This window comes from Rhipicephalus microplus, unplaced genomic scaffold (genome assembly GCF_043290135.1).
Source record: "Rhipicephalus microplus isolate Deutch F79 unplaced genomic scaffold, USDA_Rmic scaffold_237, whole genome shotgun sequence".
In the NCBI taxonomy this organism is placed as follows: Eukaryota; Metazoa; Arthropoda; class Arachnida; order Ixodida; family Ixodidae; genus Rhipicephalus; species Rhipicephalus microplus.
This window is the reverse complement of record NW_027464808.1, coordinates 210534-238101: the sequence shown is the minus strand read 5'-3', so window position 1 is coordinate 238101 and position 27568 is coordinate 210534. Positions and strand designations below refer to the sequence as shown.

General features: G+C 48.3%; 1 protein-coding gene across 1 annotated transcript in view; it reads left to right on the top strand.

Moving 5' to 3' along the window:
* LOC142792737 (uncharacterized) overlaps nucleotides 1-27568 on the top strand; it is a 36427-nt gene that overhangs the window by 3458 nt on the left and 5401 nt on the right. Inside the window, exons 2-8 of the mRNA XM_075885661.1 lie at nucleotides 409-465; nucleotides 3801-3860; nucleotides 6290-6512; nucleotides 7229-7382; nucleotides 9507-9622; nucleotides 15781-15916; nucleotides 21418-21600. Of these exons, the coding sequence (XP_075741776.1) occupies nucleotides 409-465; nucleotides 3801-3860; nucleotides 6290-6512; nucleotides 7229-7382; nucleotides 9507-9622; nucleotides 15781-15916; nucleotides 21418-21600 (929 nt within the window). The remainder of the gene's footprint in view (nucleotides 1-408; nucleotides 466-3800; nucleotides 3861-6289; nucleotides 6513-7228; nucleotides 7383-9506; nucleotides 9623-15780; nucleotides 15917-21417; nucleotides 21601-27568) is intronic.

Sequence of the window (27568 nt, the reverse complement as noted above, 5' to 3'; positions counted from 1 at the left end):
GCGAGAATGATTGCCAGGTCTACATATTGTATTCTTCAAAAACGTAATTGACAATCGCTGGTTTTTTAGTACAAAGCAGCAAGGTTACCAGTTACCCTTTTCATAACCATTCCGCCTCTTTGCGGCATCTCGCAGAACTAACTCCTTTGCAATGTTATCTTTCTCAGCCCATATATCGCGGTTAAAAAGGGGACAGTGAGCGAACGAATGAATCAATAAGAGTGATCGATTAATGAATGAATGACCGAATAAATAATGAATGAATCAATCAACCAAATTTGGAAGAGCAATCTCCTATTAGAAAAAAATGCAAATGAGAGCTATTTTGTGCGCATGACTTATGAATGTGTGTGTTTCGAACCTGTTCATTTTTTACTTGGCTGACAAAACAACACTTTGTGCTTGCAGAAAGGTCAGGTCAAATGCCCACATTTCCTGTGGATATGCCCGATAACGCATCAAATGGTGAGTATCGTGTACACGCGCGTATTATATATATATATATATATATATATATATATATATATATATATATATATATATATATATATATATATATATATATATATATATATATATATATATATATATATATATATATATATATATATATATGACGCTATGATGAATGGAAGACGTGGCCTGGCTCATAGGCCATGTTGATTCTATTCTGCACTTCTTCCTTCTCCGCTTCTACTTCTAACTCCTAACCATCGCTACCTTCTTACGTTACAGGATTCCCCCTCCCCCCGAATCAAATCGTGTCAGACACTTAACAAAACAACAAAAACGGGTGTTAAAGCGAGTGAAAAATGTCAAAATGCACCATAGTTCCATTTCAGAAGGGAGTTCCTTGACTCGCACAAAAAATCTACAGCAGATAAAAGCAGTCCGGCCATATCTAAGAGAACTCGGGTGGACGAGGCTGGCTGTTGCGTCCTGGATGGCATAACCCCGCCCTGCACATCTGCACTGATGATGACACGACTTGAGGTCTTGTGAGGAACGAACAAGGCTTGAAATCTGTGTAGCAGTGGATTGACGGATGTCTTTGGCATCAAATCCAGCGCCGTCGTGACAACAGACGCTTTGCTTCTAGCCGGCGTGCGTGAGAGCCAAGGCTGATGGGAGGAAGTCTTTTTTCCTCCGTTGTATACGTGGTAGCTTCATGCCTTTTTCGTAACTTTCTGTGGCGTTCTCTCGGTTCGTTGGATCGCAGACACGGCCTTCAGAACTGGTGCAGAAAATTTTGTCGACGTTGCTTTGTGCGATGATGGCTTAGGCATTGACTTTGTCTTTGCTTCTTTAATTGCTGTTGTCTCTTAATTACCTTTAAGCCACAAGTGTACTCGTGAGGAGGTTTCACTTGATCGTTGTTCTTGTTCGAGTAGCCGTTGTAGTTCCTGGAGCTCGTGGAGTTGGCTTTGATGAAAATGCTCGTTTTGTTGCGAAAGTTGGTCAGATGAGCGTCTCTCAGGAACAGGAGTCTGCTTTTCTTTAGATGGTGATGTGATCATCGGTAGTCGATACTGTACTGCTGGGCTTGTCTTGCGATGAAAGCAGCGTGACAGGCTGACGAGAAAGCTCCCAAGATGGTTCTGAGTCATCCTTGATTGTAAAGGCTTCTGTCAGTTGACAATGCGCCGGCGTTGGTGGATTCGAAATTCCTGCAGTGCTTTGACTCACAAGTGTGTTATCACTTGACGATGAGAGCACAACAGACATGGCTTCAGGTGGTTCTGATGGCGTATGTTTTTATGTTTGCAGCGTAGTTAGGCTGACAATGTCGGTCGAACGACCCTGGTCCGGAACGTCAGGGTATGGGCTGGTATTGTGAGGATTTACCAGCTCGTCACGCGTACATTCCGTCGCACGTTCGAAACCGTCTGGGCCTTGTGTATGACACGAAGCATCAAGGGATTTGTGTGGTTCAGTAAAATGTGAAGTGTTGTGGTGCAGGGAATACGTTGAAAATGCCGATTTCATTGCTCTTGGGAAAGCCGGCTTTAGGTTTAGTCTTTTGGCGAAATGGTCTAGATTCCTTTCGGTATACGGAGGCTTTACCTTGTCTGTTGCGACGTGCAAGTTACCAGTCCGTGTTCGAATGCGTGACGTTTTTTTCGGAAGAGTCATATGATGGTACAATGGTATATTTTGTCTGAGGTCTCGTTTGGAAAATAGGCTTACTGCGGGAAGACTTCGTGTAACTCTGATGGGCGAGTTGAAAAGCTTTCCGCTGACGAAGTATGAACAGGTCTTCATCGTATTCCTTGAAACGATTGAACATTTCTTCTTTGATCTTTTTCCAAGACTCATCATTCTCGAAGATGTGGGTGAGGTAAAACTTGAATGCCTCACCTGAGATGTAGTCAGTGAAGTTTATGATCATCTCCCGTTCCGACCAGGATGCAGCGGCAGCGTGGAGCTCGAAAAGGTTGAACTAGTCCTGTACGGGTCCGTCGTCCGCTGATCCGGTGTACTTGGGGATGTCAAGGTCGTCTGATGGTGCTGTCATGATGCTTGTCTTGGTGTAGTGTTGGGATGTATTTTCGTGGTCTAAGTTCGGTCACTGCGTCTTGCTGAGACGTTCGAAGATGGTGGCTGGTTGATGAAGTGGCCGCCAGGTATTCATCCTGTCGACTCGTGTGACTCTATGATGAATGGGAGACGTGGCCTGGCTCATACGCCATGTTCAGTCTATTCTGCACTTCTTCCTTCTCCGCTTCTACTTCTTACGTTACACACACACACACACACACACGCACACGCACACGCACACACACACACACACACACACACACACACACACACACACACACACACACACACACACACACACATATATATATATATATATATATATATATATATATATATATATATATATATATATATATATATATATATAGTGCATTGAAAGACATTGCGTATAAGCTCGACAGACTTTCGCGTATTTTCGCATGCAGTTTATTTTATTATTGCAAGCGTCGTGATTAACCCAGATACTTTAAAACAAATCAAGAAGTTATTATGCCGCAAACACTTTTGTTTTCTACATGAGAATATTGTATTTATAAGTGGTACGGTAAAAAAGGTACGAATATGAAACAAACGCACTTTAATATCCACCACACACGCACGCACATTTTCACATATGAATTTGGTGCCATACATCAGTTCTCTAAAAAAGTGTCATATATTGGCTTTTTGTCTAGACAAACATGGAGAAAAAAGTTCTAAGTAACTTATCTGGAAAGCCAGAAATTGAATAAATAAATTTGAATCACTCATTGCTCCTAAAGCGACCCCCGTTTGTCCTAATGAACCGTTCTCTCAGAGATCGAGAAATGTTCAATAAAACAGCAATATATGCTAACAATTGGAACACTTTGTTGCTCAGTTTTCCAGAAGCACTGTAAGCTGACCTACACACTTATATCCGAGACTAAGCATCATCCATATAACATTGCGCCCAATGGCAGTCTTTGCTCAAAATGTAGTTATTTTTGGATTTCCCGCCAAGAAAGAGGGCCATTGAAAGCGTCTTGCGTTGTGTTCACCGTCTAAAGCTCACTTCTCGGGGCTGCATTGCTTCTGTCGCTGTTGGCACCACCACAGGCTGCTGCTCGGGTCACGTTGGATAGTATATAACGAAATGGATGTTTTTTTTTGTGAGGCACTGCAAGCTCATAACGTTATGTGCCAAAATGCATGACGTTCCCAAAAATTTCAAGCATACTTTTACATCCTGGCCATAAGGCTTTGTGCATTCAATTTCACTTTGTTTCCGTATCGCACAGAGAGCGCAACAGGCTGGCCAATCACCGATGGAGTCAGGACCACGCCTAAAACTCCGCGAAGTAAGTCAACGCACTGCTGATATGGTTTCGTTCTTGTACAGTACGTAAGTACTTTCTTATAGCCAGGTTGGCATTGTGTTTCGCCCATCACCTATCTTGTTTCTTCCATAGCGATACAGTGTTTCAGCATGTTGCCGTGCTATACCGTTATTGTTAATGGAAAGGGGGAAACTTGAAGAGATGAAAAATTTGTGAGCGCGAAAAGGGGGGGAGAGAGGGAATTGCTGCAAAGCTGACTGTTCCGACAAACGGACGTGTCTTGCTCAAGGCTGCAGCTGCTTTGAAGTTGCAGAGTCGAAAACAAATCCCGCTTGTCGAAACTGTACGCTCCAGCGACACCCCCTCATGGCCACGAATTGTTAATGCCGTTACTGAACCACAGCATTCGTACAGGGTGTATCAGCTAAACTGCACCAAGTAAACTCACTTTACGTGAAGTTTTAGTGGTCTTGTTCCAATACCACAGCTTGCGCGCGTGCACGATGTAAATAATAAATAAACAAAATTAAACTTCTTTCCGGGGATGTGCTTCGAAGCCAGGTCTTCGTGAAAGGTATACGCCACGTGCCAATGTTAGCCCAAAAGTGATTTCGGCTGAGGAGGCTATAGAAACATCTGGGAAACAGCAGACTTGCCGTGGACGATTCAATACAGTACAGCGAACTTCAAGGCTACTCACTGAAAGTTCACTAAACTGAATATTTATTAGAATACGGAACATCCATTTTGCACAGCAGCCATAGAGTCAAAAGTGTGGAATGCAACTTATTTTGAAAATATTTCTGTAATTGTAATTTAGACTGGTGCGAGAGGAAGAAAAGCTCTCCAGTCCCCGCCACGGTGGTCTATAGGTACTCTACTGCTGACACGCAGTTCTCGTGATCGACTCCCGGTTGCGGTGGCTGCATTTTCGATGGAGTCGAAGATGCTTTAGGCCCGTGTACTCAGATTTGCGTGCACGTTAAAGAACCCCAGGTGGTCGAAATTTCCGGAGCTCTCTGCTACTGCGTCCCTCATAATCATATGAGGGTTTGGGGACGAACCCCACATATCAATCAATCAATCAATCAATCAATCAATCAATCAATCAATCAATCAATCAATCAGCTAAGCTGTTAAGTTTGTCTACGGTCCTGTGCATTGCCTCTGGCGCAGCTGGTTGCTGTAACACGAGGCCTTGCAAGTCTCTAATACGTGCTACAGCCTGAAGAAGCGGTTGTCCTACTGAGATATAACTGCTTCAGTTTTGTCGAACTCATGAATGTGGGTGCACTGCGCACAAGCTGCTCTGTTGATACCCGAAACGAAGAAGGCAGAACAATACGGATGATACAGAAAAAAAAAAAGGAAATTGACACGCATGTAGCTCATTTTAGTCTCCCGCATAGCCGCTTCGTCTCGGCGGCGCTGCATGCAAGTGCGATGTCACACTGCCGCTGATACCATAGAGTTTCCTAAAATTAACTAGAGGGTACTCTGGCGCTGCGATATTAAAAAATAACAATTTTGTTCTTGTACAATACCATTCACCGTTAAAGGGAACAAACACTGCAGTGAGCATGGTTCACATTGTCGGTCCTGTATGCAACTTCATATGAAAAAAAGGTTTATGCATGTCACTAATCGGTCAAAAGGAGCCAGAACGGCCAATCATAAGGAGTCACTTGTAAACATAAGTCGCTATGCTTTTGCAAGTGAGTGAAATACAAACATGCTGTGGATGCATGTGTTCCCTTTAACAGTGCACCCGGCTTTACAAGCAGCTGAACGTGTCACTAACACAGTTACTTCGTTTTTTCTTCCTTTATATAGTATACGCCTATCACAGTTTACGAGGTGATCAGCAGCTGCTGCGACAGCTAGCGCCTGTCTGTCTCTCACATGCGTTCGTACTTTGTAGCGCTAAAATCACCATGCTCTAATGATTGATGGTGTAAATTTAAGGGGTCGTTTTAGAGGGTACATATGTGCTGACTGACGCTCCCACGTTTAAATGCACATCCTCTAAGGCGGACGGGGGGATGCCAGCCACCGTGTAGCTCAGTGGTGGAGCATCGGACGCGTTATTCGAAGGTCGCAGGTTCGGATCCTACCGATGGCAAGTTATATTTTCGTCCACTTTTCTTTCTTCACATTTCACATTCATCATGTACTGCAAAAATACGACAAGGCGGACACAAAGAACGACACACCACAAGCACTTTGTGTGCGTCTTGTTTTTTTATTATTTTGCGCTACATTATGATTGTGATCCGACACCAAGTAGTCCAGCAACAAGTATTTCTGGAGAATGCTTCTTCACATTTACATTGTAATTCTAATAACATCATCTATATATACTCTCCCTGTCATTACTGTCTGTTCTCATCAATATCGTGGTATACAATGACGTTTGTAATTGGATTGCCTTCGGCTGCACGTACGCACAGTCAAGAGCCCACTGGCCCAGTCCGTGATCTGTCACTATGGGTCCAACGAGGAGACAGTCGTGGCTCTGCCGCCAGACGGCGTGTGCGACTACACTTTCTGCGAACAGTTCTACACCCGCTCGCACAAGGGTTTCCTCGAGGGAATGACCGCGGACCAGGCGACATTCATGGAGTCGGCCGGCCGGCACACCAGGACCGAATACGGCATCAGTTTTCCCGTCGTGTGAGTGACCTTGTCATGTGCACGGAGTCTGAGACCATAACGTACTGTACTCTGTGTCAACTTCAGAAGTCAGCAGCATTTCCTCCTCAAAGGCGGATGCCCACTAGTTTGCACCAATGGGCGTGTGTACTCCAGACTTACGTCACGAACAGGATTGCCACTTACCCCACCTACAAAGAACGTTGCCGAAAGCAAGAGCGGCGCTATTTGTTGAGTCGCTCGGAGTGATCGGCTGCCGCGTTTTGGTCGTTTGGGCGGGGCCTCCCCTGACTTCTCAAGTTTTGACTATAAAATAGTTTATTCTATACACTATAGACATATTTATTACATGTTTGTAAATAGGGGTAGGCGACGTCAAATCACTGAGGCGCTTGTGTCGACGTCACGGCGCGCAGGCTCCGCCCATCTCCTAGCTCGCCACCGCCGTCTATGATCACGTGACAACTGGAACAGCAGCCGCAAGGCTTCCTCCGAGCACGGTGTGTCGTGAAGACCCCCCCCCCCCCCCCTCCCCACAACACAGCAGAATATTAAATAGTACAGATTGGCAAACGTAACGTGACGCAACACGTAAAAAAGAAAAGAAGTGCTATAAATAGATTGTCCGATGGTCGAAGGCAAGAGCTCTTGTGAGAATATTAAATACCAATGCGAAATATTATATCGTCATCTGGTTATGCTCCCTAGTTAATTTTTGTTTAATGATTTCTCTTCAGGGCCTTGGGCGCAGTCCACCTTGACCTGTCCAAGGAGGCGGCAGCTTCCAGCGTGTCGCGGTACTGGGGCATGCGATTCTACCACTACGGCTTCGTCACCATGGAACTCGGTCGCAGTTATAAGGAGCTCACGCACGTTCTCGAGGTTTTGAAAGTGAGCAATCAAGAAAAAAGCTGTTTATATATACGTACGACCGTAGCAATCCGATTAGCCTTGTAAGGTTCACGGGCCTTTCCGTATTGCCTCGGTTGGTTGAACGTTAACGGTCGTTCGCCGCGGTGATGTAGGTTGTGAGTGTGGATAAGTGTGCGAGTGAGTAAGTGAGTGCAAACGAGTGATTGAGCGAGTGAGCGATGATAGGTGATTGAGTTGGTGAGTATGGGTGAGCGTTTGAGGAAGGGAGTAACTGAGTGAGGTGAGTGAGTGACCACTAAGAATAAAAAAAGGCTGGCATATTTAGTAACGATTCGTCTTAAAAGACGTGCGAATGCGCATAAGAAAAGTGGAGAACACGAACGCTGACTATGTATACAACTGAGAAGGTGCTCCGCGACCGAAAAGAATGTAGACAGAAAACCTTCTACGCATGCCCGGGCTAGAGGCGATACCTTATGTAAGCCGTGGAGTGCGAGGGGTTTACGTGAGAGATAACTTTTAGGGCATTTGAATTTGCCTTTATACAAGTGAATGTACCTTCGACTAATGCATGTGGTTATTATTATTATTATTATTATTATTATTATTATTATTATTATTATTATTATTATTATTATTATTATTATTATTATTAATATTATTATTATTATTACGTGTCTTTACATTCTTCTTCCTGTGTAAAAGTATGCATTCAACGAATTGCGGTGTGAATACACACTGTTGGTAGTGTAAAGGTTACATATTCAGTGTGGAATTAGCGATCTCTTATTGTTACATGAATCTTGGGTTCGCAGACCGACCCGTCTGCCTAACGTAGAAGCAGTCGCAGCTATGAAAGTAACTTAACGCTCCCGTAATTCAGCTGGGAAATCTGTTGCGCGTGTTTTACGAAAGAAACGCCAGTCCACTTCTAGTCTATTACCCTCTCAATATTTCTCTGCATGGCGGCACATATCATATCTACTAGCTTAATGGCGGCCGTAAAAACTGCATCAGTACCAGACGTATACTTCTCACTTTCTTCAGCCGGTGAGATACGAATTGAATGTAAGGAACGCGTGGCTTTGTACAGACGTCTCGGTTGGTTGCGTTTTCTGTGCTATGACTGTAAAACTTCGGTGACACATGGCTGGCGGTGATAGTGCACTTAAAGCGAGTGTACTTACACATATTCATGCACACATCACAAGGTGTCACTTTGGTGGCGCGCGGCTACACGAGAAAGTGAAGTGCACTTTAGAAATGGTGGCAGGGGCGTTTGGCGGATAACTGTAGTGCAACATGTTTCTTTTCGCGCCCGTGGCTAATCGTCAGACCACTTTGTCTTTGCCGTAGTAGCAACAATGGCACACGTCATTGCAAGCGACTAAAGAACGACTCACCTACACCTGTGCAAAAAACGCGACTGACGCGGTCATAGCATGCATGTGTTTCCGCATGAAGACCACATCCCCCAAGCGGACGTGGCCGCAAACTGCCCGAGGGCGACAGTAGCGAAGTTTTGATTTGATTTATATATGGGGTTTAACGTCCCAAAATCACCATATGATTATGAGAGACGCCGTGGTGGAGGGCGGCGGAAATTTCGACCACCTGGGGTTCTTTAACGTGCACCCAAATCTAAGCACACGGGCTTGCAACATTTCCGCCTCCATCGGAAATGCAGCCGCCGCAGCCGGGATTCGATCCCGCGACCTGTGGGTCAGCAGCCGAGTATCTTAGCCACTAGACCACCATGGTGGGGCAGCGAACTTTTTGTTGTATTATGGCTTGTTTTAATGTATAGCAGTATTCTTAAGAAAAAAATATGGTTTAAAAATACTTTGAGCGCTGCTTTTTTACTCTTATACACAGCGTACTTACGTGCAAGGCACTGCTACCGAACCTGCACTGTCGAAGCGAAGTCAAGTTGGCGAACGCATTTTCCGGCAACTATCCTTGCAGCGAGTGACACTAAACATTCTCGTGCGCAATTGACACTCGCGGTGAAGTGCACTTGCTCAAAGCGCACCTAAGTTGCCACGTGCCACAGTGTTATCACTCCCTCCCTTCCACCTCACTCTCTCACTATTCCCCTAGGTAGCTCCTTGTAACCATATTTTTTCTAACCGGTTGGCGCAGATGGTCAAGAAACTGGTCACTCCTCTGACCTGGCGCCAGGACCGGCCCAGCTACACGGCCATCGGCTGGAATGAGAAGGACACCAGCATGGTGAAGGACGCCGTGAGAACGATGAAGTACGCTGGGTTACGCTAATGGGGGACCGGCTATGAAGCTTGCCTGTCGAGAGTTTTCCTGCAGTAGCGATCGCCTGCAGGGCTCGAGGCACTCTTGAAATCGGCGAAGGTTGATTGACTTGGCCCGAAGTTGAAGACAGCGAAGCGTTCAGATGTGCAGTTGCAAAAACTTGGAAAATTTGAAAGAAAAAACGTGAGAAAAACTAGATACACAGAAAGACGTGGATGCAGCGCAGTAGCTTTGAGCTTGTGTAACTTCCATGCTGTTTCAGATTTCGATTGGGTCTTGGATTGGTGGAAAAATTTGAATATTTATATACCATGATATATACGTTCATTTTGTCCTTTCCGCTTGACCACGAGCGTGCCTCAGTTTGCATGTTTTAGTTCGCGCTGCTGCACTTTCTTGTTTTACCTGTATTGGCAGCTTCTTGAAACGCGTCATCGTAATCGAAAGACTTTTAGGGGCGAAGCTCCTTAGGGCGTGGGCTGTGCGTCCCCTGTAGCCTGTATGTAGCCACCCCTAGTTTAGTTCTTGCAGTGTTCACTAGATGGCGGTACCGTCCCCTGTATGTAGCCACCTCTAGTTTAGTTCTTGCAGTGTTCACTAGATGGCGGTACCGTCTCCTGTATGTAGCCACCTCTCGTTTAGTTCTTGTAGTGTTTACTAGATGGTGGTACTTGTAGCTGATGATGAAAAGATGCAAAATGTTATAAACTAGAAAGCGGTACTTGTAGTTGATGAAAGACGCGAGATCTTATAAAATAGGAATGATGTCGCATATGGCGCGTGTCATTGGTTGAAGGCAATCGTTCGATTTAGTGCGGCGACGTACGCTAGGGGGAGCGATGTAATAAAATCGAGTGGGCAAAATGTACAGGGGATTCATGGTTTACCAGGTTTACCTCCGGAGCTTCGCCCACTCATCATCATTCACTTCGTGGATATGGCGGAATTTTTTTTGTAATTTCCCTATCTGATGAATGCCACAGAGATCCTTGCGTTTCTAAAAAAATTCAAGATGTGTGAGTTAACGCTGTACCGGCGCGTCTTTCTGCGTGCATGTTCTGTCTTGCGTTGTTTCATCTTTCTTAAGTGCGGGCAAACTGGTCCAAGCATCATCCGTTTTAATAAAGGCAATACACATTGGAAGCTATACCTATCTTTTATGAACAGCAAGATTTTTCACTCACCCGAACGATAGCACCGATTGAAAACTGGTGGCTTGTAAAGCTTAACAGTATAACAGTACTTATGCAGGTTACCAAGGGGTTTGAAGGGCTCCTTGCATTGGGCTGTTAGCTTTTGTATTTCGTATGGTTATCAAATAAACAGTGTTAGGGCCCGCGAATATGCATGGAAACGGTCTGGTTGGTGCATACAATGTTTCATGGCCTTATTTATTCATGTCGCAATGTAGAGAATTAAGAAACAATAGACTTCCCAGAACAAGATGGTGGCACTTAGATGCTTTATGAAAAGTAGCCCATAACAAGAGGCAGGCCTGTGGTTGTGGAGTGGTCACGTGGCCTTTCGCCCTTGTGAAGTTTGCGGGGGAACGGGACTGGAGTCTCGTGCGAAATATCGCCACCAGACCGAGAAACATGTTGACATCTCCAGCGTACTGGAAAGCTGAACAGGCTATAGCAAATCATGTGGGGCAGCGTTAGGTCGAATACAAGAACGAGAAAAGGCAGGGTATGTGGTGCCCATATAACGCTGCCCCACAAAATTCACTATGAGCCATAAACAACTATAGCCCAACACTCTGTTATTCTGTAGGGCTGGTTTGTTTTTGACTAAGGACGTAAAAAGTTACCAAAAAGACAAACAACTCGGGTTCACCATGCATGTGCCGTGTCGTGCCGACTTTTTCATGCCACATTCTGCGTGGCGCTGGAAACAATCGCAAAACTGGTTTCTGCACAAGGACGTCCTGCTTGTGCGGCATCGCAGAGTATAGATGGCATGTCAACCCCATAAGAACTAATAGGAACTAACTTTACCTAATATAGAAAGCAGCTAGCGCTCTCCGGCACTCTGGCATTTTTGCTTCTTGGCTTTTGCTTTTGTGCGCTGGTGTATCCTAATAGCATTGGCGGGGAACGAAAACCTTAGCAAATAGCCCATAAATTTTCACTACTTTTATCGTTGTGCGCGGCCAGTAATTGAAATAAAAGTTTCTTATAAGCTAAACATAATATTGCAAGAGCTAGTTCCTAACTTTACCTTCAAAAGAATCTGCTTATTCTGGGGCAACTTGAAAAGCACGCCTTTTGCTTCGGTGTTAGGGAGTGATGATTGAATAGACCAGAAGTTTCTGGGGTGCACAACCCGTGCTGCTGCTGTCGAAATGTTCAAACCAACCGAAAAGGCCGAGCCCAAAAGGCCGAGCCTCCTCTCTTAACTGGCCATATCCTCTGTCGAACGGCCGCCGTGCGGGCGTTTAGGCACTGCGCCGTGTCGCCAATTAGGCAGACAAAAATTAGGGGCCTTTTTCCCTTCTTCAAGAACTTCGCATTCATTCCGAGCGGCCGCCGGCTCCCACGATTTCCGATCAAAGATAGAGAGTTATAGTATACCGGGCTTACCGTGATACCGGAATCGAAGTGCGCATGCGCAGATACGTACGTTACGCGTACCGCGTACCGTACGCGCGGTATTTTTCAGATTTAAGGTAGCGTTAGGTGCACGTAGTGTACGTAAACATGGCGGCACTCTCGGACGCCCGCTTCAAAGTGATTTTGGCGTAGTTGTTGAAATTAGGATTCACCTTGTTCGCAGCAAACGACTGTTCAAAGTGGCTTCGCTTGCCTCCAGTTAGCTTCGATGACCATGTATTACGGATAACTTGGCGTAGTTTTTGAGATAGCTTCCCATTTCGAACGCGCCTAGGCCTAACTACAAGATCAATGTAAACAAATCGGCAACGCAGATGTTTTCGCGTTTTGTACGTGGTTCATATTTATTTACTTTTATTATCACAAAAATAAACTTCTAGCAATTCTTCGCGCGGTAACATGGTCAAACATTCTCGTTTTCTTTTCATTTTCACTGTTTAACTTATTAACCATCTAATAGGTGGCGCCTCCATACCACTTGGAGGCACCTAAACCACGTAAGCGCGATTTCGCTAAACTATAAGACGCTGCCTACAACGAACGTTAGCGGCACGGTAGCGTCATTCCCTTAACCTACGCTATCACGCTAACGCTAAACTATAACTGTCTAATGTCATGCCGATCACGCAGATGACACAAGCGATCTCATGACCGCATGTTCGTGAGCTTTCCCGGGTGACGGACCGAGAGGCTGTATAGAGGAAGGGGGGTGGCTTGGTGGCCTGGTTGAAAAGAAAGACGACACTCTAATATATATACATCAATAGACTTCAATAGGAACGCAAAAACAAAGAAAATCTCTCAAGCGTTTCACCGAGGGTGAACACGGTTAAGTGCGAATGCACGGGGTGATGCTATGAGGGGAAGTAAAGTTAAAATCCGTTGGCATTCGCCAGAGTTAACATAAACTCCCCCGCAAGATCACATTGCGATTCCCAGCAACCATTAGACCCTCTCGGGAAATCTTGGTGAGTTTACGCGTATATGTGAGAGTAAATTCACACTATAATGATGTTTATGTCCGCGGCCCGCTTCGCCCACTTGCGCTCGGCATCACGAACCCTTCGCCGCGCTGCCTTGTCTTCAACCGGCGCGACATCTTCAACGACGCGTGCAATGCTCGCATTCGATTGCGTTGTACTCGTTGTTGGGGGCATCGCAGTCGAGGTTGATGCCTGCGATGGATCCATACCTATGACGACTTGCCGATCTCGAGCAAGTCGTGGTTGCGCGGGCGCGCGCAATCACGTGATGTGTGACGTTGCTGCCCCGTTGCTCCTCTCCGCTCCTCGCGCCGTTGCTAGGGAAGAGGAGGAGGCGCACCGCGGATGTCGGATTCAGGGTCGCTTATAAAGTGCATTCGCACTTAAAAAATCCCAGCATATCCACGTGAATGGTGATTGGGACGAAGCTTTCGTCAGCCCGTCCGTGCTTGCGCACGTTCGCGCACCTATCTATCCGTCCGTCCGTCAGCTAGTCTGTTTGTCCGTCCATCCGTGCGTCCATCTAGTGAACACTCCAAGTACCACCCTCTCCGACCTCTCATCCCCTGTGGCACATACCCAGTCTAGAGCGGGTATGTGCCACCGGTGGCTACGTACTACTACATACATACAAGGGATGGGCAGACCCACGCCTTAAGGAGCTTCGCCCCTAAAACGTCGTGGCTGCGTGTGCTTCCGACCGTTAATGACTCGGCTACTCTGCGTTGTGTGTTTAGAAGAAGTGGTTAACGATTCAGAGTACTTAGTACATCTACTATGGGAGAGCTGAAAGCCACCCCATGGTCAAAAAATTCCAACTTTCCCGCCATTTTTACTGGCCGTTCAACATTTTCACGATAGTGCAAACCATTGTTAGTTTGAGGCAGGATCTGCTTGATTGATTTATTTGTGGGGTTTAACGTCCCAAAACCACCATATGATTATGAGAGACGCCGCAGTGCAGGGCTCCGGAAATTTCTACCACCTGGGGTTCTTTAACGTGCACTCAAATCTGAGTACACGGGCCTACAACACTTTCGCCTCCATCGGAAATGCGAGGCAGGATCTGAGAAGTTATTATTGTGACTTAAGCAATAGAGGTAAACTGCTCTTAGCCTAAAGACGATTTTTTTTACATAGAAACTAAAATAAAGTTCAGCCAACAAATCTATTCCTTATAGGGGTATTGACACTATTTGAAGACACCGTGAAAGGGACACTTTTTTTGTTTTCTTGGGATCCAGTGTCAACACTCTCAAAACACTGGAGTCAGGCAACACGTATAAAATGTATTATATTGATTTTAAAGTCTTCATAGCTGAGCATGAGCAAGCCAGCTCCACTGCAGTAGACATTATCCCGACGAGTAAAGACAGTTACTGAATTTGCGAGCTCTGCCTCCCGAACGCGGCCGAAATTGTCGAAATCATTGTCAGGGTGAGTGGACGACGATTCACTCGTCCTTGTTTATGTGCACCACGATGAGGGGAGAGACTTGCCGCTAGTACGTCGCCCGTTGCTGTTTTCACGTGACGTCACACTGCTTTGACACGTCACGGAGAAGCCGCGTCGTCGATATCGAAACCGAAAGCGCCCTTTTAAGGTAGTGGCTGTCGAAAATATATTTGACGCGTTTCCGAGCACCGCAATACTCGTTTTAGGTCTCTCGACACCAACCCTTTTATTTGGACCAACAAACCGAAGACTAAATATTCACTTCAGTGCCCCTTTAAGTTGATACTTTTGTTTGCTTTAGCTCCGAATAACACTTTTTCCTAATGTTTTTTTCGCGTTGAGCGAAATCTTTCAGTTCTACGAAATCCAACAGGACATAACTCATACAGATACTTTTTGCCAAATGGAAAATCTGATCGTTAACTACCCTGTGGAAATAGCTGTGGCTTTCATCTAAAGCCTCCCCCTCCCTTCCCCGTAAAGGCATGAAAAATCCTGATAAGGTTTGTTTCCTTACGGAGTTCTGAAGTTCCAAAGTAGCTCGGGCTATGAGTGACGTGGAGTTATTAAACGAGCACTGATATGCCTCATTATACGGGCTTCTGAAATCTCGCCTTCATCTAAACGCGACTGCCACGCCTGGAATCGATCCCGCGTCTATTGGGTAAGCATCCTATGGTGCCGTAACCACCGAGCAGCTGAGTGGCTTGCCCGAGAAGGGAGCTACAGCAGATGAGTGCAGCCGTGCGGCCTTCTTTTGGTTTTATCAGCGATTTCCAATATTGGAATAAGTACGAAAACGGTGCGGGACGTGTCACTATTAGCCAACACATGACTGTTCTCAAACGCGTAGTCAGAAATTTTTTTCGGGGGGGGGGGGGAGGGCACCATTTTGATTTCGGGAGGGGCACCTCCTTAAAATGGCTATTTTTTGCTCTCTATGCCATAGTGAAAAAACTTTGGGGGGGGGGGCACGTGCCCGGTGTGTCACCCCCTGGCTACGCCTCTGACTGTTCTGGACCTCTGACTGTTCTGGACTGTCTTTGCTTTTCAGTGCATGCGCATTGAACATTGCGTTACGCGTTGATTCCTTTGCAGGACAACGCTGATGCCGGACTTCATCATCGTGCACGGGCATCGCGTGTACGCTGGCAGCAACCCCTCCCCAGAACGAGTGTCCGCGCCCACCAACATGTTCGTCGACAAGGACACCAGCGCTATTGTGCAGACGCTTGTAAGTGCTTTCGCCTCCACCCCGAAGAAAATCGCGGCTGTTTTCATCAACCCGAACACTTTGTAGCACAATCTTGGTTCGAACTAAGCCCTGTTACAAACGAAGAAGAAATCGCCGCCCAAACACTCTGCACAAATGGTTAACCATGCGAAAGCTGAAACGTGCGACCCCGGTGTTTAGCAGTGGGTTCAACCCGACGGGGCACTGAATCCTTTCTAAATTACTGGTAACATGTTCGTGCTTCCTAAGGTTAGACAAATTACGGACTTAGGTTTACCACAGTGTTTATTTCACATGCCGCACATCGTGGCTTGCAGGGTCATGGAGAAGCTGAAACCAATGTGCCGATGGAGAAATTCCCGCCAAAAGCGCGCGTGTTTGCCCCGGTGAACGCACTTCCGGAATCATCACATTGACGCCGCAATGCCACATTAGGGAGCTTAAAAATAGCGTACCGCAAGTCATTGCAGTGCGGTCGCTGCGCATGCGTCGTAATGCGAGCCGCCGTACGTGCTTGTGGTCCGCCCGCAGAAAATCCGTAATAGCGTGCGGCCCGTGAGGCCCGCAAAGCGCTAGTTGCTGGTGTCGAGGGGTGTAGCTACGATCGTGCGTTTGGGGTATGTGGGGGGGGGGGGGGATAAATGCGATAGCGAAATCCCTTCTTAGCGAGTTGAACGCGATAGCGAAATCCGGTCCCTAGTGCGCCCTTCTACCGCTAAGTGCACACTTATTAATATGGTTTGTTACACATACACAAACGCACACACACACCACACGCCCACAAACGCGCAGGCGCGCAAGTGCGACGTATCTATAGTATTGAAGTGACTGTGCAGTGTGGCCACTTCCCTCTGCTAGAACGGCGCTCTGCTGTAGTCGAGACACGTATTTCACAATGTCTCACAGATGGCACACAGGTACACACACACACGCGCGCGCGCGAATGGTACATACAGGTTTTTGATCCAAAGCAAGAGTTGCATGGCCTCCAAGATACATGCCGTGCGTTTGCTATCTTGGAGGCCATAAAGAGTCTCACAATGCCTCACAGATGGCTGCACATTATCTAGCGTTTGCTGTTTGCTTCATCAACGCCTCTGGAAAGGCATGATATGATTTCGGCTAGATGGATATAGTTGTCCATTTTCAAAGCTGTTTAAATGTTCCCGTGTGTTTTTATCGGCGATGACTGCACTATAGCTCCCCTATCCCGGCCTTTTTCGACGTAGTTTGATGGCCTCTCAAAAGCGCCTACAAATCGCCAAAGGGCTCGTTTTCGTCGAGACACCTGCCGAACGAAATGCGTTAAAGACACTCCTTTCACTATGAAACATTTATGTGGTGTTTTTCCCGATGCAGCTGCAAGTAACATGATAGCTTTGTGGTAAGATAACTGCTTGCCACGCGAAAGGCCCGGGTGTGATCCTTAATGGGACCGAAAATTTCATCAGTTATTTCATTTGCTTCTTTCTCGGCTTTTCGCTCACGGACGATTTTTCGCTAACAACCAACGGTGTCGACGAAATTTCAGCTTCACAAGCTCTCTTACGATATCGCGTTAAATCTCCCAATTGACGCTGCAACCCTACGTTGTTGCAAGCGTTGGACATCACGAGGTAACTGAGCGGCGTGTTTTGCAGGATCCGTCCGTCACCGGCGCTTGCATTCCCGTTCGCGATTTAGCGCGGCTTAGAAGGCTGCCGGATCATCGGATCGGTACAGAGCTGTTGCCGGCACACGGCCTCCCGGGTCTCTTTTTGTGCCAGGAGTGAAACAACGGTCCGACGAATGCGAGCTCTCACGTTTTCATTGTCGCGCTGTTCTGTGGTTGTATACATAACATACCAAAGGAGATAAATTTTTTTAAAATCCTCCTTGGACATACCCATGTGGAAGGTTTTGGCAGAAACCAGCGCGTGCTAGGCGCCACGTTTGCGATGGTATGGATGACTTAAGTCACTCACAACGCAGCCAATGGCGTGTGTGCTTGCGTACGACAAGGCGAACGTCATAACTGATAAGTGATATCACTGCCAATGGGGACTACTCGTGGCACCTCTGACGGACAGTTTGCCGTTTCTCAGCTTTGGTGTAAAAACATTTGCGTACATGTACTGAATATGAAATACTATAGGAAAAAGCAGCACATTGATTCGCTTCTCCTTCAGCACGAACCCTCAATCTTGTCCCATTCCGTCAACGTGTAAATAGTTTTATAATAATATTTTCTTTTGCCCCGCAGCGGTGGTATAAAAACTAAGGTACTCGGCTGCTGACCCGCAGGTTGTGGGTTCAAATCCCGGCTGCGGCGGCTGCATTTCCGATGGAGGCGGAAATGTAGGCCCGTGTGCTCATATTTGGGTGCACGTTAAAGAACCCCAGGTGGTCGAAATTTCCGGAGCCCTTCACTACGGCGTCTCTCATAATCATATGGTGGTTTTTGGACGTTACACCCCACATATCGATCAATTATTTTCTTCATGTACAGTTGAACCCTGAGAATCTTGACGGCGCACTTCGCCAGTTACCTTCCGCACAACATGCGGAAGACATTCATCGTCATGTAGCTCACGAGTTCTAAATGTGCTTTACGCTTTTTGTATATGCGTGCTTTTAACGCGAAAATGTTTTATGCCGGGGTCCACCACGACTCCGCTGACGTATTTCCGTCACGGATATGACATTGTGAAATATGTACCAATAGAATGGAAGGAAAAAAAAAAACTAGAAAGAAAGATTCCCCCACGCGGCGTCAAATTAGCAACCTCTCAATTCGCAGCGCGCGGCGCTATCCACTAAGCCATGCGGCGCATGTGATCGTGAATGCTAATGGAAAGCCATTTATATACACCATAAACTGTTTAATGATCCTCAAAGCTCCGAAACGTTGGTGCATTTTAGTTATCAGCCGCGAGATGGCGCGACGGGCTGGCTTTGGGAGCGCTTTAAAGGTCATCGCCTCCACGGAGCGTGGTATCGCCTGAACGCGTAGGTATACTTTGTTAGAGTAATCGGAGGACTTTCGTAGAATTTTGTAGAGGGCGAAGGTCACCACTCGCTGCCACGGCCGCGTTGACGAAAGGAGTGCGCTGCTGACACACGACGAAGTATGAAGTGTGATAGTTGTTCGCGCTTGTCTCATGTATACTTGTGCGCTCGTTTCGTGCGTCTTTTTGTATCAAACGTGCGCTTTGAGTGTCGAGCTGTGAAAGTTGTTAGTCCGCACTCGTTCTGTGTATGGCAATGTCGTGCGCGATTTGCTTGGTGTGTACGCTGCACCTTTCGAGCTGCTTCTCACTCTTCAGGTGATTTTGAAACTTGTTGCTGTTGCTGAAACTGCACAATAAACGCTCAACTACCCCCGTGAAGATACGTTTCGTTTTCGTATTAAACCGATTTCTAGATTGGGGGTCAGCCAGGTTTTAGGGGCGAAGCTCCTAAAGCCGTGGGTCTGTACATGCATGTCTCTCTTGTTACGTGAATGCCTAGTTCTACAACTCACTAAGTAGGTGCGCACGGACGAACGGACGGAGTATTCAGTTTAATTTTTGGCATCACGGCCGCTATTATGTGACGAATTTCCCGCAGATATTTATTGGAACCAATCTATGCATTTCCTAAATCATTTAATTGTTTTTGTAAGAGATCAAAGTGCTAGTACGTTTTTGTCTTGCAGCAATTTTCAATGCGCATGTTAATATTAAACTCATCTGTGTGGGTAGCCGAAATCTGTGATGTAATTAGATCAAGCTCTGAGGCATTTCAGGATGACTATTGTACACTGAGGTATTTGGGTTCATTGGCAGTATCCACTCAGCGGTGTCGTCGCACAGGCTCATTAAGTGTAAGGTTCTCCCTTAGTATAATTCCAAGTACTCGAAATCGTTTACTACTTCTTCTATACAATCCTAAACGCGCCACTTGCAAGAAGGAATCTCTATATAATGACGCAATTACTAACAACGATGTTGGCAAAACAATAACATATTCATGAATGCTTGATGAAGCATTCCTTTCTTTAGGGGCGAAGCTCGTTAGGGTGTAGGTTGTTCCCTCGTAGTAGTATGCTGTAGGAGCCACTTCTAGTTAATTGATCACTAGATGACGTTGTGTGTATACGTCCTTGGAAAGAATATTACTAGATGGCGCTAGTGGTTTTCGTAGAGTTGACGAATAAAGAGTTTAGAATGGGGCTTTTAGAATGAAAAATTCACGGAATATCCAGAGTGAATATTGAAGAGTGATGTGGAGCGTCCATATGTCCGTGCGACGCGAGTTCTAGTGTGATAAGAGTGGATGGACGTAAAGCCAGACAGACGGATGGACAGACAGACAGGCAGACGGACGGACGAATGGGATATGCACAAAATATGCTATGAATTTTTTCAGATGCGAAGCAGCTCTTTCGCCATCCTGTGGTACGCTGTCCCTCCGTTCGAATCCGCGCGTCTCAGGTGTTGGCGCGGTGCGAAGTAGGTCACGCCGCTGCTGCGCAATAACGTCACGCTCCTCTCGCAGTGCACGCTGACGTGACTCTGCCTTCGCCTGCCGTGCGCTCGACGCGGCACCCACAGCTGCCGCCTTGTCCGTTCGCCCGCAACACCTCCCGCGACCACCGCTCGCTACACCGCCGACTCGTCGGTTCACGCGCAATAAACCTGACGTGCGCCTAACGTATGCGTGTCGCCTACAAGACCTGCGCCAGCCATCGCTTGAAACGAATCTTTTCGCACTCACCACAGCACTCGCTAATTAGCGCTGTTCATCCCGTGACGCCACCCGTGTGCAACGCTGCTGCTTCGCATTCTTGGGATAGATGGTCTATGTTTTTTCCAGTAATTTAGCTCTTTATTTGATAAAATGTTGATTTGTTATACGCACATTTGTATACCATGCTTTTGTATTCTTGTCAATTATTGCTATTTGGCGTTATGTTGTATGCAAAATCGCTTTATGTTATGCCTATTTGCAAGCAACTTCTGTACCCACGCCTGCAATGTTTCGCATGTAGAGTTGCAGTATACGTAAATAAAAATTCAATGAGTTGGTGTGGAGACGCTGATTGATACCTTATGGTTTGAAGAGAAACTGCGCTTGAAACGAGACACCAAAGTGGAAGCAGACTGGACGAACGCAGTTTGGGAGCGTCGGTTACAATGACAATGGCCGTCAGGTACAATGACAACAGAAACAGGTGCTGATGAATGTGATGTATGTGGGAGAGAGAAATGCGAAAAATGTTTCTCATCATCTGCTCGTGTTTTGAAGTTTGGAGATTGGTAACTTGCGTTACAGCGCACCTTTGAGAGGTAAACATTTTTACGTTGACGTTATTTTGTAGAAATGTCTATAGTGAAGCATTTGATTGAATTTTAAAGTTAGCAGTGAGGCTTGATCACTTCTTGTGTATAGTCATTCTCTGATCTATGCGCTGTTTACCGTTTTACCACGTGTCGTCGAAAGATGATGACGAAGCTATTTGTGGGACTCGCCCATCGCAGGGACAGGCGATCCAGTCACTGAAAGCGCTGTCGCGCACGCGCATCACCGCCGCCCTGGCACTCTCGGTGTCCATGTCGGCCTTCGGCTACAACCTCAAGAACGCCGATCTTCCGGATGGCACTGGTGCCATGTTCCAAGAGGCCAATGACAGCAGCGTGCCACCGTTTACGGAATACAGACACGTAAGTACAAACAGCCGCCTTTCTCTTTTTACGGCAGAATTTAATAGGGAGTTTTAGCATAGCGCACCGCGAGCCCTTGCGGTGCGGTCGCTGCCACTGCGCATGCGTCGTAACACGAGTCGGCGTTCGCGTTCGTGGACCGCACGCGAAAAATCCGAAATTGCGTCTGGTGATTACGGCCCGCATGTGGCCCGCAAGCGCTGGTTTCGAGGCTACGGGCGGTGATGGCGGCCTGCACGTGGCCCGCAAGCGATGGTTTAGAGGATACGGGCGGCGATGGCGGCCCGCACGTGGCCCGCAAGCGATGGTTTCGAGGCTACGGGCGGTGATGGCGGCCTGCACGTGGCCCGCAAGCGATGGTTTAGAGGCTACGGGCGGCGATGGCGGCCTGCATGTGGCCCGCAAGCGATGGTTTAGAGGCTACGGGCGGTGATGGCGGCCTGCACGTGGCCCGCAAGCGATGGTTCTGAGGCTACGGGCGGTGATGGCGGCCTGCATGTGGCCCGCAAGCGCTGGTTTCGAGGCTACGGGCGGCGATGGCGGCCTGCACGTGGCCCGCAAGCGATGGTTTAGAGGCTACGGGCGGCGATGGCGGCCTGCACGTGGCCCGCAAGCGATGGTTTCGAGGCTACGGGCGGTGATGGCGGCCTGCACGTGGCCCGCAAGCGATGGTTTAGAGGCTACGGGCGGTGATGGCGGCCTGCACGTGGCCCGCAAGCGCTGGTTTCGAGGCTATGGGCGGTGATGGCGGCCTGCATGTGGCCCGCAAGCGCAGGTTTCGAGGCTACGGGCGGCGATGGCGGCCCGCACGTGGCCCGCAAGCGATGGTTTCGAGGCTACGGGCGGTGATGGTGGCCTGCATGTGGCCCGCAAGCGCTGGTTTCGAGGCTACGGGCGGCGATGGCGGCCTGCATGTGGCCCGCAAGCGCAGGTTTCGAGGCTACGGGCAGTGATGGCGGCCCGCATGTGGCCCGGAAGCACTTGTTTCGAGGCTACGGGCGGTGATGGTGGCCTGCATGTGGCCCGCAAGCGCTGGTTTCGAGGCTACGGGCGGTGATGGTGGCCTGCATGTGGCCCGCAAGCGCTGGTTTCGAGGCTACGGGCGGTGATGGCGGCCTGCATGTGGCCCGCAAGCGCAGGTTTCGAGGCTACGGGCGGTGATGGTGGCCCGCATGTGGCCCGTGTTAAGGGTGGTCTCTTGACCGCCGCCGTCAGCAGGTTGTGCTCGTAACTTGCATCAGGACCGACGAGAAGGGAAGTACCGGCGAGACGGCGCACAACAGCAAATTAAAAGAGTTTAATACTACATAGTTAGACCAAAGTAGACATTCAAGTTTACAAACAAAGGTAAGAAGCCGAGGAGCAGAGTTCCGGCAGAGTCTCAATCCAGACTGCTCTACCCAGTCTCTCCCTGCGCGTTTTTAAAGGGTTCCAGACGCTTGTGTGACGTCAGGCGCCTCCAGACATGACCAAATATGGATCACTTTGTGTTCGCACCACATACCACGCCACTGGTCACGCCACCGATCACGCGACTGATCGCGCCACGGATCACACCACCGGCGTTCCCACACTCAAGAGCCAGGTGCGAATGAGCCATGAGCTCACCGCGTTCTCGCGCACAGCACATGACGACCTTCGCGGCAGCAGCGTCTCAGGTTCCTCGGCGTCTGGGCATACACTTCTGCGCCTCTACCCCCGATACGTTTACAGGCCCGGGAGCGTTCGCACGCTGTCCGTGGTCTTGCATTTGGGCCCAAAGGGGTTCGCGTAAAATGAAGCGTAACAGACTGCCCCCTCGCGGATGGAGATCCCGAATGGCAGGGGACAGCATCCACTGTCAACAGGGATCAGTCGTCGAAGCTCGTAGCCTTCTTAACCTGGAGCACGGTACGTGATACCTGGCTCTAGGCCCTGTTCCGTCTCGTAAGGTAGTTCCGCCAGATTGCCCTGATGTTGTCGAGGTTCGCCGAAGGCTGGAGGCAAACCATACAATGGAATCCAGCAAATGGCGACAGTCAAAATTGGCCAAAGACAATGGTATGAGCTCCTTTCCGGGGCGACCCCGCAGGGGCTCGTCGGTGGGGCTGGTCGCCAGGCCGCTCCGGGTGGTGAGATCATCACACCCCACCGCTTCAGGTCTTTCATCAGCAAGAAGGGAAACCACAGGTTCTTCCGGCGTTCCTGCCAAGAGTTTGGAACCGACGTGGTGTCCGAAGAGATGCCAGATGACAACGAAGTCCTCTCTCTGGGAGGGCAAGATCCTTGCCATGGTAGAGCCGGTCGACTGAACAAACAATCCACGGGAAAACACAGGATAACAAAGCCACTGAAGAAGCAAGCGCGAGACACGTATCCACTGAGCCCCGCCAGGCTTACCTTAAACACAAAAGTCTCAATCTTATTACTCGTACAAAGTACTAAACACACCACTAATTTCGTTGCCCACCTAACGACGCACAGGTCTTCCATAACTACGGAAGAAATAATAACACAAAAACCTATGTCAGGAAGAAAAACAATCGAGGCCAACCAATTCATGACCTAGAGGCTTCGGCTTAAGCCATCGGCATTGCCATTGAGACTCCCCTTTTTGTACCGTATTTCGTATGAATACTGCTGCAAAACGAGGCTCCAGCGCAGGAGGCGACCATTTTTGGAAGAAGTGGACTGCAGCCATCTGAGAGGACAGTGGTCTGTCTCTATTATGAACCTCGAGCCTGCAAGGTAGCACGACAACTTTCGCACTGCCCATACGAGACACGCACATTCTTTCTCGGTTGCGCTATACGCTTGTTCTCGCACAGTCAGCTTACGACTGGCATAAAGAACTGGGTGTTCACCGTCCCCTCCTCGTTGGCACAACACTACTCCCATGCCTCGCTCACTAGCATCACACTGAACTATGAACTCTTTCGAATAATCAGGTGATTTCAGCACAGGTTGACTTGTTAAGGCGGCTTTTAATGCTTTGAAAGCCTCCTCTTTACGGTCATCCCAGATGACAGTTTGTGGCTCAGTTTTCCGGAGCGCGTCAGTTAAAGCGCTAGCTAATTCCGAATATCTCGGGATGTAACGTTGATAGTAACCTGCAACCCCTAGAAATGAGCGGATATCTGTCTTTGAGCGTGGTTGCGGGAAATCGCGTATGGCAGCTACCTTGAGCTCAGAAGGTCGGAGGCGTCCTTGTCCGATTATGTGACCTAGGTAGATCACCTCAGCTTGAGCGAGTTGGCATTTAGGTGCCTTCACAGTTAGTCCCGCTTCACGCAAACTCGTTAGAACCACTCGCAGATGTTGCATGTGTTCCGACCAAGAGGACGAATATATCGCCACATCGTCTAAGTAGGGTAAAGCGAATTCCCCTAGTCCTCGTAACACCTTGTCCATAAGGCTTGAAAAACAGTATGGTGCATTTTTCAAACCGAAGCTCAATACCTTAGGGCGGAACGTTCCGAACGGCGATATGAACGCTGCATATCTGCTAGCCCTTTCGGTGAGAGTAACCTGCCAGTAGCCTCGAACGAGATCCAGCGTGGAAATATATCGAGCTCCACTAACCCTCTCAATGCGCTCTTCAATGTTTGGTATAGGGTAAATCTGATCTTTGGTGATCGAGTTTAGCTTGCGATAATCCACGCAAGTGCGTGGATCTTTTCCCGGCACCTCAACTAAGATTAAGGGCGAAGTGTAATCGCTCTCACAGGGCTCGATCACGCCTAATTCCAACATCTTCTTCACCTCGGAATCCATAATCTCTCGTTGGCGCGGTGACACTCGGTAAGCTTTGCTACGCACGGGTTCTGAGGATGTCAGCTCGATGTCATGAGTAACAACTGAGGTTCTTCCAGGCCTATCTACAAATAAGTCCTGAAATTCTTTCAGAAGATCCTGGAGCTCGATCTTTTGCTCCGGCTCTAACTGCGCTTTCGATATTAATTCTTTGATTAGTGGTTCACCATCCTCACCGTTTATGACTGATGCAAGCCCTGGAAGGAATCTCCTCGGGGATGTTCACCATCATGCATACCACTGCTTCCCGTTCTCGGTATGGCTTGAGCAGATTGCAATGATACACTTGCTGTATCTTTCGCTTTCTGGGCAGGCGTATCACGTAGTTTGTGTCAGAAAGCTTTTCAACTACGTTGGCGGGACCTTCCCACTGCACTTCTAACTTGTTTTTCTGCGACGGTCGCAGTATCATTACTTTGTCCCCGACATCGAATCGACGGGTTCTGGCTGTGCGGTCATAGTACACCTTTGACCTATGTTGCGCTTTAGCCATGGCTTGCTCTGATAGCCGTTGAGCGCTTCTTAAACGCTCCAGTAGCTTCAAAACGTACTCGACCACTACTGGGTCTTCGGCTCGGCCTTCCCACAATTCTCGAAGCAAGCGAAGAGGAGATCGCAACGAGCGGCCGTACACGAGCTCGGCTGGCGAAAACCCCGTTGCTTCATGCGGGGCAGTCCTTAACGCGAACATGGTAGCCGGCAAACATAGCTCCCAGTCCGTCTTCCTTTCGTAGCATAACGCCCTCAACACTCGCTTCAGAACGGAGTGGAGCTTCTCCACGGAGTTAGACTGAGGGTGGTAGACTGAACTATGAATTAGTTTTACTCCGCACCTTTCCAAAAACGTAGTGGTAAGAGCACTAGTAAACACAGAGCCTTGATCCGACTGTATTTCGGCGGGAAAGCCAACTCGTGCGAATATGGAAAGGAGCGCGTTAACTATTTCCACAGAGCTAAGTTCTTTAAGTGGAACCGCTTCGGGGAACTTAGTCGCTGGGCATATCGCGGTCAGCACGTGGCGGTACCCCGACGATGTCGCCGGCAGTGGGCCTACAGTGTCCACTACGAGCCGCCGAAACGGCTCTGTGATGATAGGCACCAGCTTCATCGGCGCCCTCGACTTGTCACCCGGCTTACCTACACGCTGACACGTGTCGCATGTCCTTACAAATCGCTCTGCGTCGCGGAAACAGCCTGGCCAATAATACTCCTGCAACAACCGTCCCTTCGTTTTCTTGACGCCTAAATGACCTGCCCAAGAACTTCCATGCGACAAGCGCAGTAAATCCTCTCGATAAGCTTGAGGCACGACCAGCTGATCAAACATTACACCCCTTTTGTCAACGTACTTCCTGTACAGTATGCCATCCTTCTCATAATAACCTATGTTTTTCGGGGCTATCTTTTCATTTACCCTGCTCTGGATGTTTCGCAAGCTCGGGTCTTTATCTTGTTGATTCCTCAAGGCCATGCTGTCTACCATTAACAGTCGCTGTAAGCTTTCCGACGTAGGCGCTACAAGTAAATCTCTGGAATGCTCTTCCAATATTTCTGATGGTGCCCGTGCCGTAGCTTCATCCTCCACGGATGGGACCCCCTGCTGTTGTAACGCTGGCGCAAGTTCGACCTCTGCTGGGGAGTCCTGCGTCAGGCCGATTTCAGCTAAAGGGGACTCGGCAACTGCCTTCGCAGCGAGTTCCCGTGCTTTCGAACGCGTTAGCGCCATCACATTTGCCTCCCCAAACAGCTGCCCTCTCTCGCGCAGCATCTTGTCAGATCTATTCGAAAACAGGTAAGGGTATTGCGGAGGGAGTGCCGGCGACACGGCAGCTTCCGTCTCGAGCGTGCCGAAAGGACCTTTGATAGTTACCTTTGCGACGGGAAGGCATGCACTACACGACTCTACAGCCTGCTTGATCCAAGCACACTCACCCGTGAACATTTGCGGTTCAACGTACGAGCTGTGAACTACGTCCATCGTAGCCGCAGAATCGCGCAGTACGCGGCATGGCTTCCCGTTCACTTCAAGGTCGCGCATGTAAGGTTCGAGAAGCTCGATATTCTCGTCCCTACCACTGATGGATAGAAACACAACTTTTGGTTTCTTACAGTGCGCCGCAATGTGACCGGGTTTATGGCAGTTATAGCAAAGGAACGGTTTCCTCGCTTCTAGCTT